Below are 20,099 nucleotides of genomic sequence, written 5' to 3'. Positions count from 1 at the left end.
TATATTATTGTTACAATAACAATAATAGCTAATAGTAGAAACACAAAGAACCACAGACCTTGTCCTGTGTTGGTTCAAAAGTGAAATAAGTGTGTGAAGTGTACATTTCAGTACAAACAGCTCTTTAAAAAGCCTACATCCAGATTTTCCGACCAGTATTTAATTTTACTTGTCATTTTCCCTATCACATCTATCACACTTTGAAGTAAAAAAACACTACAATATTCTGGCATCAACATTTGTGATGTATTACAGCTATATTTCATTTTCCTTTTAATTCCAATGTGGTTTTCCACAAAGCTAGTTAAAACGCTCAAATTAAAAAACATTAGAGCTACCCCCAGCTAGTTATATTTTTCCATTGGCTTGCTAGCCAGGATAAATCATTCTTTTTGCCTAGCAAAAGTTTCTTTTAACTTTCCCTGAACTCTAATAGAGATTGTATCTCTATATGAACCCATAGAAAAATCTCTGACTGATTCTTTAGATGGTCTCTGAATATATTAATGTTAATTAATGATTGCTCCCTAAGCACCCTAAAGATGGTCAAAAAGGTGCTCGGGTGAGTTCAAATCCATCTAGTTCTATCATCTCAGGCAATTCTTTGAGGCAGTGAGGGATGACTTCTGGCATTTAATTCTCCTTTTTCTAAGACCTACCTTGCTGAGAATGCCCAAGGAATTTTCCAGCGTTGCTGTTCTGCACATGCAGATTGCAGTCATAGAGAGGGCACAGTCCCCTATATTTTGCTCATTCAGTTTTGCTGCAAAAGCTTCTGTTCTTCATGCAAATTACAAAAGCTTTAAACATTGGTTCTACAAGACCTCATTGCAGGCACCATCTTGTGCTATTACACATATTCAGAGAAATGCCAACTGGTTCCTGATTGCACTGCCAGTTGCAATGAAAAAGCAATGGAGGTGATGGAAGAAGGGAAGACACACAGAAGTATTTTATTTGTTTTCCTCTTTAACCTTCTCTTCTCCCCCATCTTCTTCTCCCCAGTGACTTTCCCCAAATTTTGCTGAACTCTTGGGCAGAAGAGGTCATGTCTCCTATTCCCAGGAGCACTAGGGGTAGTTTTCAGCAAGACAGTAATAAGTTCCCCTCTACCTAGTGTATCAGTGATTTTTTTCTGTCTGTCTTCAGCCAAGACACCATCAGTCCAGGGGAAGGGCTGTTCCCCTTTGAGAGGCCATTTGTGCCAGGCACTTGGCAGCAGGTCAGCATGTTGATGGGCACCAGTCTGCAAACCCAAATGCACAGACTTCATGTTAAATAAAGACCTGATTGTGGGAGGTTTGCTGGGAGGCAAGAGAATGTTGCCATCCAGACAGATTTGTAATCAAAGGTAAACCCATATAAACTAATTTTACCCTTTCCAGTATAGTCAATATAGCACACTCAAGTAGCTCCTGCTCTGCTCCCCCTACACTCATATGCACCAGCCAGGCAAACATAAGAGGGTTTTGGTTTTTTTATTTCTTGCCAGACATCTGTTTTTAAAATGACTGTGCTCTTACCTTTCCTCAGTGGTCTGTTCTTAGTGGAGACTGTCTGGCACAACATGCCAACAAAATGACTTCTGCTTCATATATCTTCCTAGACATCTGCTAAATGGGGCCCATTCCCTGCTGCATCCAGATGACCTAGCTGTAGGGACTGGATTGCTGCTTATGGTCAACTGATTGATGGCCAAAAAATATGACTGGCTCTAATTGCTGTTGCAGAGTAATGGGACATCCCAGCTGGTCACATCCCAGTTGTTCTCTCAAAATCCACTTTTAAGCTCAGGGAACACAGTCAGCAGTGCTGCCTGCTGTGCCTCACCTGAGGGACTGGGAGAAAAATCTCCTTCACCCAAAGCCAGATTAAGTGACATCTTTTCATAAGCTGAACAGACATGAAGGCAAAGATGCCTCAGCTGTAAATAAATACTTGTTAATAGAAAGACACTAAAATAAATTGATATTTAGAGATAGGGAATTTGAGGCTCAACTGTTTGACCAGACGACCATAGTAAATCACACAGTGAGCATTACATATCATCTCAACTATCCCTACATTTTTTTTAACCAAAGAATTAGTCAAATCAATAATGATTTATTCTTGGAAAGACGAGTAGAACAAAAAAAATGTAGCTCAGTAGCTTTGTAAGATCTATCCACAGTCTCCACATGACCACCTCCAATGTTTTCCTGATAGTGCCTGTGATTGGCATTTCAAATCCCTGAATGGCTCATAGGCTTTATTGTATCCCACATGAACATACAGAAAACCAATACAAGTCTATAGGCTGTTTTTTTCCTAGGAAATGTTCTGCATCAACATTAAATAACTTTCTAATTCAAAAGGCAATGAAAAGACACAGTCTGGGAATTACATACTAACTGCTACAAATGTCAAATGGCCCATAACAAATTCTCTCTTCGGGCTGCTGGTATCTCTGTATATCCTCCTTTGAGCAAAGACTCATTGTACAAAATTGACAGGGGCTGCCAGTTCACCTCTGTCTACAGTCTCTTGCAACCCACAGTCCTGGTGCTTTTGAACGAAGGCAGACTGGGCTTTCACCTGTTTTCAACATCGTGTGCAGTCTCTTTAAGCACCTTCATCAAAGCACAAGATGGCTCTTTCATCTTCACATTGTCCTAGAGCCTTTGGGCTTGCCAAAGAATGGACCCTGCCAACACTGCATGCAGAGTCTTAGAGCTGGTAGGCTACTGGCTTTCCTTCCTGGAAAAAACTGCTCCTGGTCTAGTCTCCATCTGGCTCCGTTGGTCCCCAGAAGAGTTATACTGAGGAGTGGGTATTTTGCTGCAGACCACAGGCCTGCTTCTCACCTTAACACCACCAGTATAATTCCACATCAGCTATGGAGGAGTTGCAAAGATGCTACTGAAGTTTCCTTCTGGATCCGCGTACTCCTGACAACCACGTCACAGTAAGCCCCCTCATACTGAGCCTCCAGAAAACCTCTTCACAGATGGAGCCCTGAAAATCCAAAGGTTTACAGGCTCCTCTCAGGTGAGGCTGCCCAGAGAAACTCCAGTAACATCAATACACAGAGAGCACCAAGTTTCACTCTGTTCTTCTTTTTTTCCTTCTTCCTTATGCTTTTCCCATACCATGGAATCCTATAAGTTAAATCAGAAGCACTTAACAAGTGGCTGTAGAGGTGCTGAAATGTTCAGTGCACTGAAGACAAGCACAGCCATGGCAGAAGAAGGAGATGCCTCCGTGAGTTTGCTTAATTCCTCAAATCACCAGTGTTCAGGGAAGATGAAGGCAGTAGATGTTACTCATCCTCTCACTACTAATGGAGTATTGCAAGGTGTTGGAGGCAAAGAAAGCTCCTGCCTACCTATGGCTTAGGAGGTTCATCTTAGAGAAGAGCTCTGCTGCCATTATCATTCCCAAGGCAGGCTGTGAGATGTTACTAGAAATGGAAAAATCAATGCCTTACACAGTGCACAACATCACATCTTTAAAGTACTTAAGCCTGGTATGAATGCTTTGAACAGTCTCTTTTTTTTTTTTTTATTTCAAGGTCAAAATCAGTGGCATGGTCTTAGTACACAGGATCCTTAGCAGGCCAAGTATGTCAGAGAACATCTCTCTGCAGCCTGGCAGAGCATCTGTGCTTTCACAACACTACTACAGATAAGAAGTCAAGATGATATATTTTTTCAGTGTTTGGAATAGGAGAACCTGGATATGAAAACAACTGTTATTCGAAGTGAGTCAAAACCAGGAGGCTGTGCTCCTTTCAGAAAATCAGTCCCACAGATTTCCCTCCCAGACAATGAAAAAAAAAAAAAAGGGAGAGAGGAGAATAATGATCAGTATAATACAGAACATAAATCCTTCTAGAGAGGTGGAGGAAAAGAAGACTGCCACAGGAAAGGCAATGAGGCACACTGGACTGCTTAGGAACAGCAATGAGGACACTGTTGGCATGAATGGTTGTAAATCTGAGGAAGGCTGAGGAGATGTGGGGACTCTAAATTCTCGCACTTCCTCTCTCTCTGTCTTGCTCTGTGGTCTGTTCTGTTCCCAAGGTTGTTCTCTTCAGTCTGCTCTGGGCTGGGACAGCCTGATCATCTCCACTGCCCTGTGAATCAAGAATTGGTCAAGTGAAAAGGCAAGTTTAATGGGAAAAAGTCCACTCTGTCACACATGGCTTCTGGCAGAGGTGTTCAAATCAGCAAAACCTCTCCTCAGCTGTTACTCAAACAGAAAATCCTTGAAGTCACTCTACTTGTAAAACAAAATGTCCTGCATGCAAGTAACCTCTCAACATTTATTTTCATTGCTCAATTTATCTTCAGTGCCTTCCCATCCAGATGTTCTAGGGCTTTTTTTGGCTACCTGTCCCACAAAAGACAAATAATGAAACACAGGCAAGATGGACATGCCTCTCTGAGTCAGGTCAGTACTTGTACCTGAAGATAAGCACTGCATCTCTCATAGTGTTTAGTATCTACTTCTTTCTCAGGAGTCCCCCAGGCTTGATTACCATAAGACTTGATTACCCAGAGCTAATGAGAAGGATTATTAAAACATCCTGAAAATTAAGAATAATTTGCATAGATATACTTTACCAATTGTTCTGCTTTTCTGCAAGTCGTGGAAAAAATTAGAGCTTTCAGCTGTGTGAAAAAGCAGCTCTTTCATTACTTGTCCAGTAATTGTCAATCTAGGGTAATCTGCATAACCAAATTAAAGCAATTGACTTCCCTTGTATTTACCTTAAGCACTTGGAACCATAAGATTACTGTCTGACAATTTCATGGAGATATATATATATATGAAATTAATTAATAAGCTATTCAAATTGATATGGTTTGCATATTTGAAGCTAATTAGAAAAGCAAGCTCCAGAATTTCAAAATCTTAGAATACATAGGAAATGAAGAGAAAAAAACTGATAGCTGCAGGACTCATTTGCTTAAAAAGTTAGTTTGACCTTATTAACTGTATTCCAAATAGGCTTTTGTTGCATATGGATATGCAAATATTTCCCCTGAGGTCTGAGATCATGTGGAATCAGTGAAGTATAAATGCATATATATTGCATTTGTATGAGTTGACACGTGATGTCTGTTGGCCCACATGAGTTAGTGGAGGCAGAAATGTAATGGCAAACTTCATTGCAGATATCACATTTCTCTTAATTCCCCTTATTGCATCAAATAAAATTTTAATTCCCTGCTGCAAGAGATTTCAGCCTTCTCTGCAGAGCTGGGTATCAGATGTTACATTGCTCTGGGATAAAGCTCAGGGATTTTGCCAGGGAAATCAACAAGGTGTTCACCATTTGCCCCAGTAAAGACAGCATCCTACAGCTCAAATCCCTATTTTCCTGTAAGATTGTACCCTTTTCTAATAGGCATTAAATGATCCAAAAAGCCTCTAGTGCTTCACCCAGATAAGAGCTATAGGTAGGCTTGATTTTTTTGTTTCCAAAAGCCCTTTGTAACGTTTTTTTTTCTATTTTAAAATAGAATAAAAATTTAAACTTGAAAAACTTTCAGTAAAAGATCATTTTCACAGAAATAGCTGAGGAGAATCAAAACATATGCTTACGTAAAGTAAAAGCAGTTTAATCTGAGATTGATTTTTTTTCTCAGTTAGATATGATTTCTACTGGAAATTAAAACAAACTAAAATGTGTGAGGACAAAATGTGAGATTTTTATCTTATGTTTCTGAAATGCCTTTTTCAAAATTGACATTTTTACAGAACGTTTCATTTTCAGCATCAGCATTCTTCTAACAGAAAATATTTTTGTAAGGAAAAAAAAAGAATTCTGGCTAGTTTTATTCAAAATATTCCCAAAAATTCTCAAAGAGCTGCCCACTTAATAGAAGAATGCACAGTTTGATAAGCTTTTCTGGCTTTTTTCCCCCCCGCTAATTATTTGATTTCACAGTAAGGTTGTGGGAATTGAGAATTATGCCATCTGCAATCCAGTAGTATTCCCTGTCAGAGAAACAGCAGATACATTTCTGCCTGGTTTTATAACTTCACAGACTGTGGTGACTGGTGGGTTATCTCTGGGGTTCTTGTGATTAAAACCACAGACAGCAGCAGCAGCAGACAGATGGCTCTGGAAGGGGCTGTGGTAACTCCCCAGTGAAAGGGCAGGCTAATACCTGCCAGCAGCCAGGGTGATTTGAAACCCTGACTTCTTCCAGCTCTCCACAAAGACTTGTGTTACTCAGACTCCTGAGGCCGCTTCAGATTTTTGACACTACAAACACAAGAGGAAATCTTGTGTCTTCTTTTGTCATGCCTCCATGGCACTGATAAATTATAAATCTCTTTTTCTGCCATACTCTGGTAAATTCTTTTTCTTTTTGAAACTCAGGTCATGGCAATCCCATCTCAGTGTGAACTCCATGTGAAAGAAAAAAGTCCAGAACAGTAGCGTTGTTGGCTTGCCATTGCCCTGTTTGTGCTTACACTTCCTCTCCAAATCTTATCTGTGTTTGTATGATGAGTTCATTTCCCCAGAATGTCCCTTTCCACCCTTCTTTTTGGGTCCAAGAAGGTCACAGATGCAGTATGGCTAAAGTAGGCAGGGCTCTTGGAGGAGACCTCTACATACAAAGAATTTGAGCTGGAAAAGACTGATACCCTACAACTGCAGGGGAACCACACAGCACTGCAGTCTGCTCAGGTGAACTCTACAGTGTGGATTCTCAGGGGCATCCTTCCTGCAATGAGCAGAAAAAAGCAAGAAATGAACATCTGTCGCCCTCCTTTCTCGTGGGACAAACCAATGGGCAATCTTCAGGGGTAACTTTTCATTCTCCAGACATCAACAGCAACCACGGAAACGTCTTAGCAGACATCCATCATCAATCAGCTACTGTGAGTGGTCTCCTAAGAGCTGCATCCACCAGCCATAGTTTCCTCAGTGGAGAAATGCCATTATAGATTGTTTATCACAAAAGGCAGCATAAGCGTCTGACCATTTGTTTTGTTGAAAAATATGAATTTACTCTGTCACATCCTGGTGCCAGCATTTCAAACACAGATTTCCTCTCATCTCTTCTAACCTTGGGCTATCAGACAAAACTAGAAGGCTGCAGTCGTGTCACTGCATTCACTGAGACAACTCTGACTAGCAAAGCAATAATAACACTTTGCATTTAGCTGCAGAAATGCTCTCCAGATCGAGCCAGGCCAAAGTTTTCCACAACATAAATGTTGGATTCTCTCTTGCAAAAAGAGATTCTTCCCTGAGAATGAAATTAAAGGATGTTTTGCTCCTCAAACATTAGGGGAAAAAATCAGTTTGTACTTCGAGCAAAGAATGGATACTCCAAGGGAGCTGAACTCATCTTGTCTTCAGTGTGTTCTGTGGTATTAAAAAATTACTACCATCAGCAGTGGTGGTAATGGGAATGCTGCCTGCCTGTCCTGTCATCTTGGTGGCAATCAAGCTTCTACAACTACTAAAACATACTTACCCAGCAGTCCAGGAGCCTCCTTGGATGTATTGATTAAACATATGCTGCACAGAGCTGATGAACCTCCCCTTCAGGCATTTCTAGGTGCTGCTTCTCTGCATAGCCATTATAGCTGTCAGCAAACCAGCCCAAACCCCCAGGGAACTCAAACCTCTCAACATGGTCCTCCATCTCCAGTGTTCCACAGGGATGAGGTGGGATTAATATATCTCTTCGCAAGAATTTTCTACTAAAACTTTCATTTGAATCTGTTTGTTAACACATCTTATTGTTTTCTTCCAAATCTTTATCCAGAAGATATTCTAAGCCATGAATATTTCACAGGGCTTTGATGCTACCAGGACTATACAAAGTGTTCAGTCTTTTTGCTTCCATCTTTACAGCTCTGAAAAGCCACATCATGCCTTCTCAGAATTTCAGAATGAATTGCATAACAGCATAAATATCATACAATATTGATTGTTACATATCACCCTTGAAAGACTGAGACTGGTTCTCCTGGAGTGAAAATTTTATCCTATCCTGGCTTCCTATGTCCTTGACTTGATGACAGTATCAGACACCAAATCTGACATGTGAGACAGTATGGAGGTCCAACAGGACCTGGAGGGGTTATGATCTCTGTAAACAGCCACCAGTAAACCTTACTTCCACCTACCCAGGCAGAGCATGACTAACAGGAACACAAGTTACTTTCTGCTGTGCTCTCTTGAGATTTTAAGTATCTGTCCATCAAATAAACCTGTCTTCTTTCCCAGACACTTCCTTCCCTGGGATCCTGACTTCATACTGGGCATAAGCTGTGCCTTTCTCTTGTGTGCCTGTAGGGGCTTTAAAGATGCTCACAGGTTTGCAGCAGCTCAAGCAATGTATCTGCTTAAAATTCGGTGTTCTGGTACACACTGAGCATAGTTAAAATGAGATGCATGCAGGCAACAGTATCCTGAGGAGCTTTTCAGACACGCTTCAGAGATCACTCAGTCTTTATCCTACTGAATCTTTACTTGGGCTTCTAGAACATGCTCTTCTCTTTCTTGACCTCTTCTGCTCCTTAGCATCTCTGTTACCTTTTTAAATATAATGACATCAAAAGAAATAAAAAAATATTACCCAAATGGTTTCAGTGCAGTCATCCTCTTGAGAGTCTTTACACTGACACATCCTGCCTCAGATATTTCTCTTCCCACTCTTGGGCCGCAGGTTCCCTTCTACATCGCTCTAAATACGGGCCTGGACTTGTTTGGGATTTATACTTCAAGTCCCTTTTCTGTATGATGGAAGTTGCACAGAACATCATCTCTGACTGATCTCACTGTTTCGGACCTTTCTCATTCAGTATGTGCATCCTACTTGTGTCCCAAATGACAAGAACAAGGATAGAAGGCTGTAAGTTCCTTTGCAGTCTCTTCCTTAATTAAACACTACAAACAAGGATGCTTTCTCTTAAGTGGTGCAGCTTCTCCAAAAGCTCTTTCAATGACATTAAACAGGCCAGGATTTGTTTTTCTACGTTATTCTGAGATTTGTAGAAATGAAATCCTATCCACTTCACGTGGGCAAGAGACACTGGCTTTAATTCCAAGTACCTGTCACCATGCTTCCATCCCTGAGAACTGATGTGACTACTGCATTCTCAGATGTCAGTGGCCTGTCCTTGCCCTAAAATTGGCATACCCACATCACTTGCAAGGTTGAAGATTCTCAGAAAATCTGGCAGTAGCAGAAACCTTCCCCATGCTGCTTTTGAGCCTCTACCACAGGTAGTGATACAATTTGCTCCATATTTGACCCAACTTAAAACGCAGGCCAGTTAGGTCAGGGAGTAAGAGAGGAGTAAGTCAACTTCTGCTTCCCTTTCCCAGCAGTGCCAAAGATACTCAGAAACTTCGGGTTTACCACATGATGCCAACTCCTCCAAACTGAGCATCCTATATCAACCTCATAAAGTCATATGCTCTTATACATATTTTTTTACTCACACTGCTATCGTCTGCACTTTCTGATGCAATACTAACAAATATCAAAACGACAGTTAAGGTATGATATTCCACAGTAACTCAAAAGGTTTTTTCAGCCTGTCAGTGACAGATCCACCAACACTGCCAGCCAGGAAGGATGGAGAATCCTGAAAGGTGCTGAAAGTTTCTAGGCTTCCTTCCTTTATTTTGAAAGGCCTTTGTACCTTCTAACAGGAATGTAGCAACTAGCAGATTAGGGTTCCTTCCACTATTAGAAAAGATGATTTGTAAAACTAGGAAGAGGAAGGGGGATGGGACAGAGAAACTCTTTGCTGGAAAGATGTTTGCCTAGCAACACAAAATCAAAATCTATGCCTGACCTGTAAGAAATGTCTCTATGGGCACTGCTCCTTTATTTGGTATTCAAGCCAACTTTTGCTTGTATGTGATCTGAAAACACAAGAGCAAACATGTAAAAGAGGAAGATAAAAACAATGAAAGCTGTCATTACCAAACCAATGAGTTAACCCAAAAGACTATTACATGATTAGGTATACCCTGGGTTTTTAATTGTTCCTTTTTGCCTATATCACCAAATAGACTGTGCATCTAAACCACAATTGTTATTTAGGTAATACAGTGCCAATTGGTTCCTGCAGCATCCTTGAAGAGCAGGAGCATGCTGCAGGAGTCCTGCATGGCACTACAGGGGAATTCTGTCACTGGCAGAAGAGGAAATACATCAGTTTCCACTTGCTAATGTGTCATGGAAAGTGATGACAGACAGGTTTGGCATATGGGGCATATGGTAGAGGTTAGGCCTGAAGGATTATGTTACTATTGAACTGAAGGATTCCTGATAAAGATGGCTTTATTTAATTTCCAATTCTGCTTCTTACACCTAAGGATATTTGCAGCCTTGGGTGTATTTTAGAATTGCTCTCAGTACTGGAAATGGCCCCAGAGGTTAATCAAGGAATGTCAGGCAGAGTGTTTGCAGCAGCTAGACTCTTCCAGGTATGACTGGGGCTCAGCTCAGCTCAGCCTGGCCTCCAAGAACACAGCTTTGCTGTGAGGTGAATGAAGGTACATCAAACTAATTAGCTATACCAACTCGCTTTCCACAGCTGGTGGTGGGTGTTTCAGGGTTGCCAAGAGCCAGTTAGGCTCTCCCAACCCATTATCTCACCCAGAACTATGTGTAAGGGAATGAGGATATATAAATAGAAAGTGTTGCTTTAGCACTGGGATGTTTCGGGTTTACAAATCAGACGGATGCACTAGAAGCTGGCTGGTCCCTGCACAGACATGGCCTGGATCTGAGTTGGAGAGCTAAATCAGCCCCTGTATTGAACTTGATAGCAGTGATTAAACAAACATTTTAACAATGTCGGTACCTCCACTGCCTGGACGCCAGGATATCCAGCACTCAGGAGATCCTGGGTGTGATTCACATGTGGTGGTAGTGGATAGAGCTTACATCAAATTCATGACCAGCATTGATCCTGGGCATCCTAGGGAATAAGCCCAGCCTCTTGTGCATTTTTTTCAAATTCCCTTTTGCCCTCTTCTGCCATTTTGTTGCTCCTGTGTTAGCCAAGACCTAGTTTACTAGGGCTCTTGATTGGAGACTTATTACAGCTTATTTCTGTCTGCCTTTCTTTAAAGCCAGCTGAACATACCCAATGCTCTTCCTCTATGGTAAGACCGAAAATACAGACCACCCTCCCAGCTTCTGTGACACTCTTTCTAACACACTCCTTTTTTCTCTTCTCCGTGATCACAAGTTCTCTCTCCAAGCCCAGCCTAGTTATTTGTGCATGAAGCTGCCATGTCGTGTATTGCTGTGAGTCTGGTGTTCACATGAGCTGTGAATATGCTGCACATGTGTATTTCTTGTGCATCCTGAGCTTTCCTTTGGTCAAGTTAACTGTTGTTCTGCCTTCTAATGAACCACCAAGAGAGAACTAGACCTGGTCAGATTTCTTGTTAGGCACAAACTGTGTCTCTGTCCATGTGACACTGAATGAGTTTGCGATGTGACTTCATGTCCAGCCCTCTGGACAAGAAGAGATTGGGACTCTGAAGTTCCTCTTCAGTGAGGTGATTCACTTTAACATTTGAGTTTGTACTTCACACAAAAAAAAGTAAGTCATGCACACAACTCCTCTACCTTGGTGTGCAAGGCAGTTCCCACACCACCCCAACAGAGTTGCAGTAACTCCAGTCTCTTGATTGCCACTTTGCAGAACCTCCCTCCACTGGCAAGGACGTGCCTTCAAAAAGATGGATGAAAGCCAGGAGAAAGCAAGCAAGGCTACTCAAGCACCAGCTAATCTGTAGCCATCTAGTCTTAAAATGACTGCAATCTTCTGAGGCATCACTGAGCTTTTGGCTAAGTGGTTTGATGCCAGTAAGTTGCAGATTTGCGTCAGGGAGAAATTTGTTCTGTTTTATCTGCTGCTTAGATTTTGCCTGCCCTAGAGTTCTAGGGACAGGAATAATTTTCTCGCTACAACAGCTGCCTCCTCTGAGCAAGGAAAGATGCAGGAATGCTAAAACCTCCATCCAGACCCATATCCTAACTTGCTACCACCCAAAGGGCCAAAGCAACAAGAGGAGTAGCAGGTAGAATAGGAAAACACTTTTTTTTTTATCACAACCCCAGCAATATTGCTGTCCACACAACTTTCAAATTTGGACTTCAGCTCTCTTTTAAGTAGTATTGGAGTTCGGCTTCTTAGAGAAGTGGAAGGGAGGCCGTAGGACTTCTGTAAGATTGGGAGAGGTGTGTGACCTTAGAGTTAGCCCTCAGGGACCATAGTGCTGAAGGTATGGAATGTCATGATTTTTAATTTCTTGGAGGCCGCATTCCCTCCTTCACCTCAGAGCAACTCCCTCTGATTCACTGAAGCCCACAGTTTGTTGTCCAAGTAATAAAATGAGAATTATGTGCGATGTAGGGAGCACTCAGGCTTTTCCTTGACACAGCCTGTTCCCCTAATCTTTTTCACCCACTTACTCCACGGACAGTGAGCTTCGGCCTTTGCCACAGACTGGAGGAAGCTACCCAAACTATCCACTGGTGATAGATAGACCACAGACAGACAGACAAACTGCAGCTGGGGTGCAATCCTGAAATGCTGTACCTGGTGCTGAGCTCTCTGTGCAAGCAGGGTTCACACACCCAGCACACAGCTCCAGCCCCTGAGCGCTCTGTGGCTGCTCCGCAGGAGCTGGGATGTGGGCAGAGCTGAGTGCCATCCTGGGTAGAAACAGGAGCACACACAGCGCACAGGTACACATCTGCATCTGGACAATCCCAGAAACATCCATCTGGGCTGTCCCTGTGCCTTGGGTTTTATCAGAAGCAGGCAGGCAAGCGGCTGCTGTTTTCACTGCCCAGTGACAGGAAATCCAAAGGGTCTGTTCTCTCTTGGTTTACACAGTGGTGAGTAGTTAACAGCAGGGGTGATCTGCACTGTTTCTTCCTCCTAAATGTTGCTCTTTTGGTAGCATTTAGACTCAAACTGCAGTCTTTGCAGCCTGGGTGGGGACAGAGACGGGGGTTTCCGTGCACTTTGCTCCACAGCAGGTCAAGTGGCAGGGTGACAGTGTTATCTCCCCCTGTGACAGGAGGTCACATTCCCACAGTGCTGCTACCGGAAGCCACCATCTCCACAGGCTTCACACAGTATTTTAGAGGGTTAAGAAACTGGGAGAAGTGGCATTTGCTGTGCCCTTGAGCTAGACGGTGGGTCCTCTGCCAAGGCCAGGTGAGCCTGCTGCCACAGCAGCCCTCAGATGGATGTTGCCTTCACACATGTGAAGGCTGAGGGACGTCAGAGATGGTTGCAGCCCCAGGGGAAAACGCTTAGGGACAAAGCAGATGCTGTGAGAAAAAAAAACAGGCTAGAAGAAAGACTATTTTAAAATACTGCACGCTTGAACAGTAGCGGTGAAGCCAAAATAAAATGTTTTTAAAAAAGCAAAAGTCAGTGCGCAGACTGTGGGAAATACAAAGGGGTCATGAGAAATGCAGAAGGCCCGAGCACAGAGCAGCGGGAGCGAGCGATCCCGGCCCAGCCCCCAGAAGCATGGCCAGGGCAGCGCAGGGACAGCCAGGCTGACAGTGGTGCCAGTGACTCCAGCAGCTGGGCAGGGGCCAGCACTCACCGTGCCCCTGTGGGGTTTTGCACCCCAGACCTGCTACTGTTTCCCAGCAGAACAAGCAGCATGTGGCTGGTGCCCGATACCAGATTCACCAGAACTGCTGGCTGAGGCGCTCACTGGGTCATAAAACACCTGAGACAGGTCAAAAGAGAAAGTGTCCTTCTCCTCCAGTGCAATGTCAAAGGGGATTTGCATCTTTCCAATGTAAAGAGGAGATGCAGTGGAGAGGTTTACGGCATAACATATCCCTAATCCCCAAAAGCCCAGGCAACCTGAAGGGAGAGTCTCATGGCCTTGAGAGCCTCTGTAGAGTGGCTTCACCACCATGGGAGACAGGGCCGGCTTGACCACTTCGGCCCGTCCCTGGGGTGCCAGGACACTGGAAGCCCAGGGAGCAGTACCAGGACAAGGAACAGTGCAGTGAACTCTCGACGTAGCGTCCTCTGTGGCCCAGGGCCCCCATTCCTCTCGTGCTGTTGTAACTCCTGCCTCTGTGCCAATGGCTTCCAGAACGCAGAGGAAAACTCTCGCATCTCAATCACCTTCTTCCGACTCTTCCGCGTGATGCGTCTCGTGAAGCTCCTGAGCCGAGGGGAGGGCATCCGGACTCTGCTTTGGACCTTCATCAAATCCTTCCAGGTATTCCTCCGCTTATCTCTCAGTAAGACCTAACTCCTTTTTATTTCCCCTTGGTGGCCTCTCGTGGAGGGGTTTCACCCAAGTGCCTGAGCTCAAAGGCAGAGCTGGGCACACCAGGGACACGTGGCACAAGTGAGAGTCAAGCAAATGTGACTCACAAGGAGTGGCTGCCTGCGTACGAGTTTCATCTTTAAAGCCTGAGTAGTTGCTTGAGACCTTTCTGAGCAGCTTTGATAGTTCAGTTCAACTCGATTACTGCCTGTCTGTAACCCTTCAGTCTCCTTTTTTTTTTTTCCTATTTGAGCTGTATTTTATGTGTTGCTTTAACTGAAATACACAGCTATGGGGAAGGCCTGGGTCTCAATTAAATTTCCTTTAAGCCTTATTTTGAGGATTTCCAGTAAGTATTAGAGGTGTGTGGCCTCCATACTTTCACCCGGGAAGAATTCACCTTTTTGGCCCCATGCAATGCCAACTTATTAAATTGCTGCTACTTTTACCCCTAGAGACAGGTTGCATTTCAGTGGTAGATAAAGTACCAGAGTAGAGAGAGGAAGGTGAAGAAGACCAGACTGGATAAGAATCATCACCTCTGGGGGAAAAGAAACACCACAGTTATTTGCTAGAAAAAAACTAGCCACATATAGTAAGATGATAGAGATGAAGTATAGCATATTCTTGCATTTTAAAAGTACTTGACCTGGTTTTATTGGACCAGCACAACCTGGAAGTTAGCTGGGGCATGTCCAAAAGAAGTGTCAGGGAATGACAGCACAGGAATACAAATGGTGGTCTATACACGAGAAAAGATGCAGAACACACCAGTGAACAAAAGCATGAAAGAGTAACTTGTGCAACACACAAGTCTTGAAACGGCAACTACGCATCCTTCACACGGAGGCTTTAAATGATCAATAGCTTTTGTGTTGGCTCTAATGGAAAAGGAGCAGATCCACACTTTTAAAACCTAAACCTCACCAGTGGCAACACAAGCTGGGACCAAAGCCTGCAGTGCTGTGGATCATTGCAACTCCTGTCAGCAGAATTAGCATGTGTGTACACTGGGGATCAGCCTGGACTTTTTCCAGTGCAGCTCTCCGTGGTCTCGGTAGCCAGACCACCAGGCTTATACAAAGGACTCTCATTTTGCACACTCCTTGACTGCCAGAGGATCTAATATTGCACAGCAGTTTTCTGACACATCTGTACCACAAGTGACTTTTTCCATTGCTTACATGGTTGCTAACTTCCAGGTTGTTATTTGAGCAGCTCCAGTGGGAACCGTTTTGTCTGCATGCATAGGAATGAAATTCCCTTGGCACAGCTCAGCTATCCTTGATGCAGGGGGCAGAGTCACACTTTCCAGTTCCTGCTTCTACTCCTCTTGCCCCTGTGGCCCTCCAGCCTCTTTAGCAGTAGCTCGATCTTACCCTGAGCTCAGCTTGCCATGGCTCTTGGCTGAAGAGGATGAGATGGATGGGAAAGGGAGTGCCTGGTACTTCCCTCCAGTGACCTTTAGACCTCTTTTATGTAAGAGTCACTTTTGGGCAGGGTTGTAGGGTGGTGGGAGAAAGTATGAAGGGAGGGATCTTCCACAGCAGGGGAGGAAAAAAAGAAAACAGAAAAGAAAAAAAATCATTGCAAGCAAGTGCCTTTTCTCTTGAAAGCCTTTAGCCATTTATAACATGGTATTCTCTGCTCCAAGCTCCTCCTCTTGCAACTACTGGGAGGCTCCTTTGGTAGCTAAGAATAGTCTCTGTGCCGCTCTTGATTCAGCCACTCCCACTGTCAGAATGTGGGATCCCTGCAGACTTTGGCACAAGCTCCTCTCTGTGTCCCCATATGCTTCCAGGAAGCGTCTCTGCTCACACAGGGCAGACTAATAAGCAACAAACTTGTGCTGGAGTTAGATCCCACCGTAACTACCACGTGCCCTGGGCATGGCACAAAGTGCTGACGTACAAGTTGGGGCACTGGTCAGAGGAGTGTGGGATGGGAAAATGCTCAGCGGGCTTTCCGTCTGCAGAGACAGCAACAGAGCTCAGGCTGGTGAGTGGGAGGAGGAGGAAGTGAGAGGGGTGCTGAGGGCACGGCAAGGCCATGGGAATCACAAGGACAAAGTGGTAAAGCCAGGGAAGGACAGAGACAGAGGCAGAGTAGGACAGAGCCCGAAGAGTAGAATATGGGAGGTGGGGAGGTGAAGGAGCCGTGGGGAATAAGGGACAGAGATAAGTGGGAAGGTGCATTAGTGGAAAGGAGTGGGCTGAGCAGAAGAACATGAAAAAGAAGTGGAGGGCCAGATGGCCAGGACAGAAGATACTTTCCCAACCCCATTTAAAAGATAGAAGAACTGTTATGGTTATACACCTCAAATCCTGTCTGGACACTGTCCCAGGGGCTCTTAAGTTTTGAGTGTATCAAGTCCCAACCTGATCATCACGAAAGGTTAAGAGCCCAGTTCTGAGCTGGTGTCTCTCCAGTGACATTGTGAGGTAACCATACAGATTTGTACGACCCCATAAAACACAGAGGAATTTGCCCCAAACCTCAGGGGCAAATTGATGATTACAGGCATTGTCTAAAGGTTTTAATTTTTTCCATTTTAATATTCAGATTGATTTGAGATTATTTATGTTGACCGTAGTCAAATCTCCATGATGGTCAGTGAAAGTTTTTCCTAGATTCTTCCTATGGGATTTAGCTGTGTTGAATTTAGGATCATAGAAGGCTTTGGGTTGGAAGGGACCTTAAAGATCATCTAGTTCCAACACCCTTGCCATGGACAGGGGCACATTCCACTAGTCCAGGTTGCTCAAAGCTCCATCCAACCGGGCTTTGATCACAGAATCACAAAATATGCATCCACAGCTTCTCTGGGCAACCTGTTCATGTCTTGCCACCCACACAGTAAAGAATTTCTTCCTAATATTTAATCTAAACCTACCCTCTTTCAGTTTAAAGCCATCATCCCTTGTCCTGTCACTGTATGCCCTTGAAAAAAGTCCCTCTATTGCTTTATATAGGCCCCCTATAGGTACTGGAAGGTGCTCTAAGGAGCCTTCTCCTCTCCAGGCTGAACAAACACAACTCTCTCAGCCTGTCTCTGCACGAGAGGTGCTCCAAACCTCTGGTAATGTTGAAGTCTTGTTATATTCTGTGAAATTGAGTGTTCAAAGTCCAGATCAGGGACTGTGCTCACATTTTCAGGATGAACATGCTCACCCATTGCCTCTGAAGGAAAGTCTGGAAATCCCTGGTCTGAGCACTATGTATTTCAAAAGCAACAGAGTAGAAAATTCCTCCTCAAAAGCCTGAGCTTGTGAGGTCCCGAGCTGTGCCCTTGATTCCTGTTAGTGGGAGAGGAAACCGGTAGCACTCAACACTTTGGTGATTGCACTGGTCTCTTCCTTAGGCGGCAGCTCTGCATACCAGGGCTCTGCATTTCCTCTTCAGCAGCTGATCACAGACACTTAGTGCATTGCAGACACCGTCAGGGACACCTAGCTTGGAACAGGGAAGATGTTGATGCTGCCTTAGGTACTTAGGATGGTGCCAGCCATTGTACCAAAAGCTACAATTTGGATTTCAGCAGCTGTTGCGGTTTTTATTTCACCAGACTGGATCAAGGAAAAAAAAATCACATTGCTTTTAGTGCCAGAATAATGCTGGTTATGAGAGCTTTCTCCTCCTGGTGAGCAGCTGTAGACACTGGTTTTGCCCTCGCTTTCCTCGCTCTGTCAAGGGCAGGACTGACACGCAGGCAGCGCAGCTCCACCACCGCGAGTGGGAGCAGAGCGGAGCCTGCCTGAGCTGGGTGGTGGCGGGGAGGGCAACCAAATGTGGGCCTGTAGAGGCATCTAGTGGCCACCTGCCCAAATTACAGACTCCACGTTTGGGGCCAGCCTCCGCCTGGTTTCCCAAAGCCAGGAGCATGAGGCAGGCTTGGTGGAGACACAGTGCTCTTTCTTTCTTTCTTTTACTTCTAGGCTCTCCCCTACGTGGCTCTGTTAATAGTGATGTTGTTCTTCATCTACGCTGTGATTGGGATGCAGGTAAGATGCTTGAAAGAGCTCAGCTGTGTCTGTCTTCCCCTGTTAGACCTTGGGCACTGTCTTATAGAGTAACTAGATCAATGTGTGGTTGTAGGGGCTTGCAAGAATGTTTTCACCCAGTCAGGTGAAATGGCAGCTGGCCTTTGTTAGAAAACATCGTCTGCCTATGCACTCCAGAAAAAAAAAACAACCAAACAAAAATATTGACCCATTTAATGGCAAAACACAATATGCAAATAGTAAAAGGACCGTGCCTGCCCTCCACACTCTCGAAGGAATATCCATAAAGGAGATTTACTGCCTTGCCTGTTGGTTCAAAATAGTTTTTTCAGTGGATTTATGGCCATGCTGCACTGAAAAAAACCTCAATTTTTCTCTCCCATCACTTTCACGCTGGCGTAAATTCCACTGAGTTGTAAAGAGCAGCTTTTGATCTACACCCTTGAAGGTAAATATGGGATCAGACCCAATGTACCAACACTGAGTTTGTGCCAGTTCTTCATGAAGTTGCATCAATACAACATCCTATTCAGTGTGCAAAATGAGCTTGGAATCATCCTGACCATTCACCTGTGCGAGGAATGATGTTGCATACAGACCACTGAAGAAAGCATGTGATATAGATACAGTCTGTGACAGCCCCAGCCTCATCTGTTATGCTTCTTTTCAAGCTAAACTTCATTTTCCACTTCAGTGTTAATCAGAGTTCTCAGATGAGTCAGCCATCTGAGACCAGAGACCACAGTATAGAAAGGCATGGCATAATTGCTTCCAGAGGTCTTCAAACATGACAGGCTTTTTGGTTTCACAATGCCAACAGAATTTGTAATGAAATTCATCTGACCTCTGTGACCTCTTTTGAATTTGTTTCCTGTTATTATAATCACATGTTTTCAGAGACTCCATCTACTCTGCCCCACTTTGAAAAATAAAACTAATTTTTTCTTGAATTATCACAGGTTATCTCAATGGCCCCAGTAATTACAGCTGTAATTTAGTCTACTGTGCTCATGCTGTAAACTTGCCACTTTTGCCTTTAATACCTAACTAGCTCAAATGGCCAAGATCTTGCAGAATTACCTGTGCTATACAGAAAATCACTTCAGAGTATTAAGCTAGTGTTACGTTGCCATACAAAGCATTAAAAGTGGCTTCCAAACACCCACGCAGACGGAGTCTACAATGATCAGGGCACTGCCAGGGCTAGATACTTTATTCTGTAATTCTATTCCTTTTTTTGTCAGCTAGTTCTAAGTTATCTATTTAAGCCTTGGCTTGCATTCAAGCCTCTGGTTAAATCATTTCAGCAGCCTGAAGATCATGTGTCTGTCTTTCACATTGATCTAGATTATTAGATCCCTTCCTGCCCTCCTGTCTTCTAATGAGAAAAGCAATTTTTCTCATTTTCCCTCTTTGCTTAGAGCCCACAGACCTGTTATCATCACTTTTTGTCCAAGTGGCATCTCAGATATTTTGTGTGCTGCTCTCTTGAACCTGCTGACATGTGGAGTTCCCTCACACACAGGAACATATAGGAAAGAAAATCATTCCTCACTCCATTAAGCAGCTACTGTGAAAGACTAGGTGTACCAGATCTGATGAAAATATCAGAATTTCCCATATAAAGGAGACCTACCACTTTATCTCAGCTGCTGCCATGACTTGGAGCGTAACAACATTCAAGCCTCACTACCTAATGTGCTCAAGTGGAAAAAATCCAAGTTGATGCTGATGGATGAAGCCACTCATATGATGCCCCAAGAGACACAGACTGGAAAGGCCATAAGAGAGGAACC

General features: G+C 43.9%; 1 protein-coding gene across 10 annotated transcripts in view; it reads left to right on the top strand.

Annotated features, from left to right (window-relative positions):
- CACNA1C (calcium voltage-gated channel subunit alpha1 C) overlaps positions 1–20,099 on the top strand; it is a 430,938-nt gene that overhangs the window by 384,404 nt on the left and 26,435 nt on the right. For 7 of the 10 annotated variants that reach the window (XM_018080307.1, XM_018080304.1, XM_018080305.1 and 4 more), the window contains 3 exons: positions 11,108–11,140; positions 14,123–14,251; positions 18,238–18,303. In XM_018080307.1, coding sequence (XP_017935796.1) covers positions 11,108–11,140; positions 14,123–14,251; positions 18,238–18,303 — 228 coding nt within the window. The remainder of the gene's footprint in view (positions 1–11,107; positions 11,141–14,122; positions 14,252–18,237; positions 18,304–20,099) is intronic. The other 3 variants (XM_018080309.1, XM_018080308.1, XM_018080306.1) reach the window with 1 other exon arrangement.

This window comes from Manacus vitellinus, unplaced genomic scaffold (genome assembly GCF_001715985.3).
Source record: "Manacus vitellinus isolate BGI_N305 unplaced genomic scaffold, ASM171598v3 scaffold_5_pilon, whole genome shotgun sequence".
Lineage (NCBI taxonomy): Eukaryota > Metazoa > Chordata > Aves > Passeriformes > Pipridae > Manacus > Manacus vitellinus.
The sequence above is the reverse complement of the archived record's forward strand: the minus strand, read 5'-3'. Positions and strand labels throughout refer to the sequence as shown.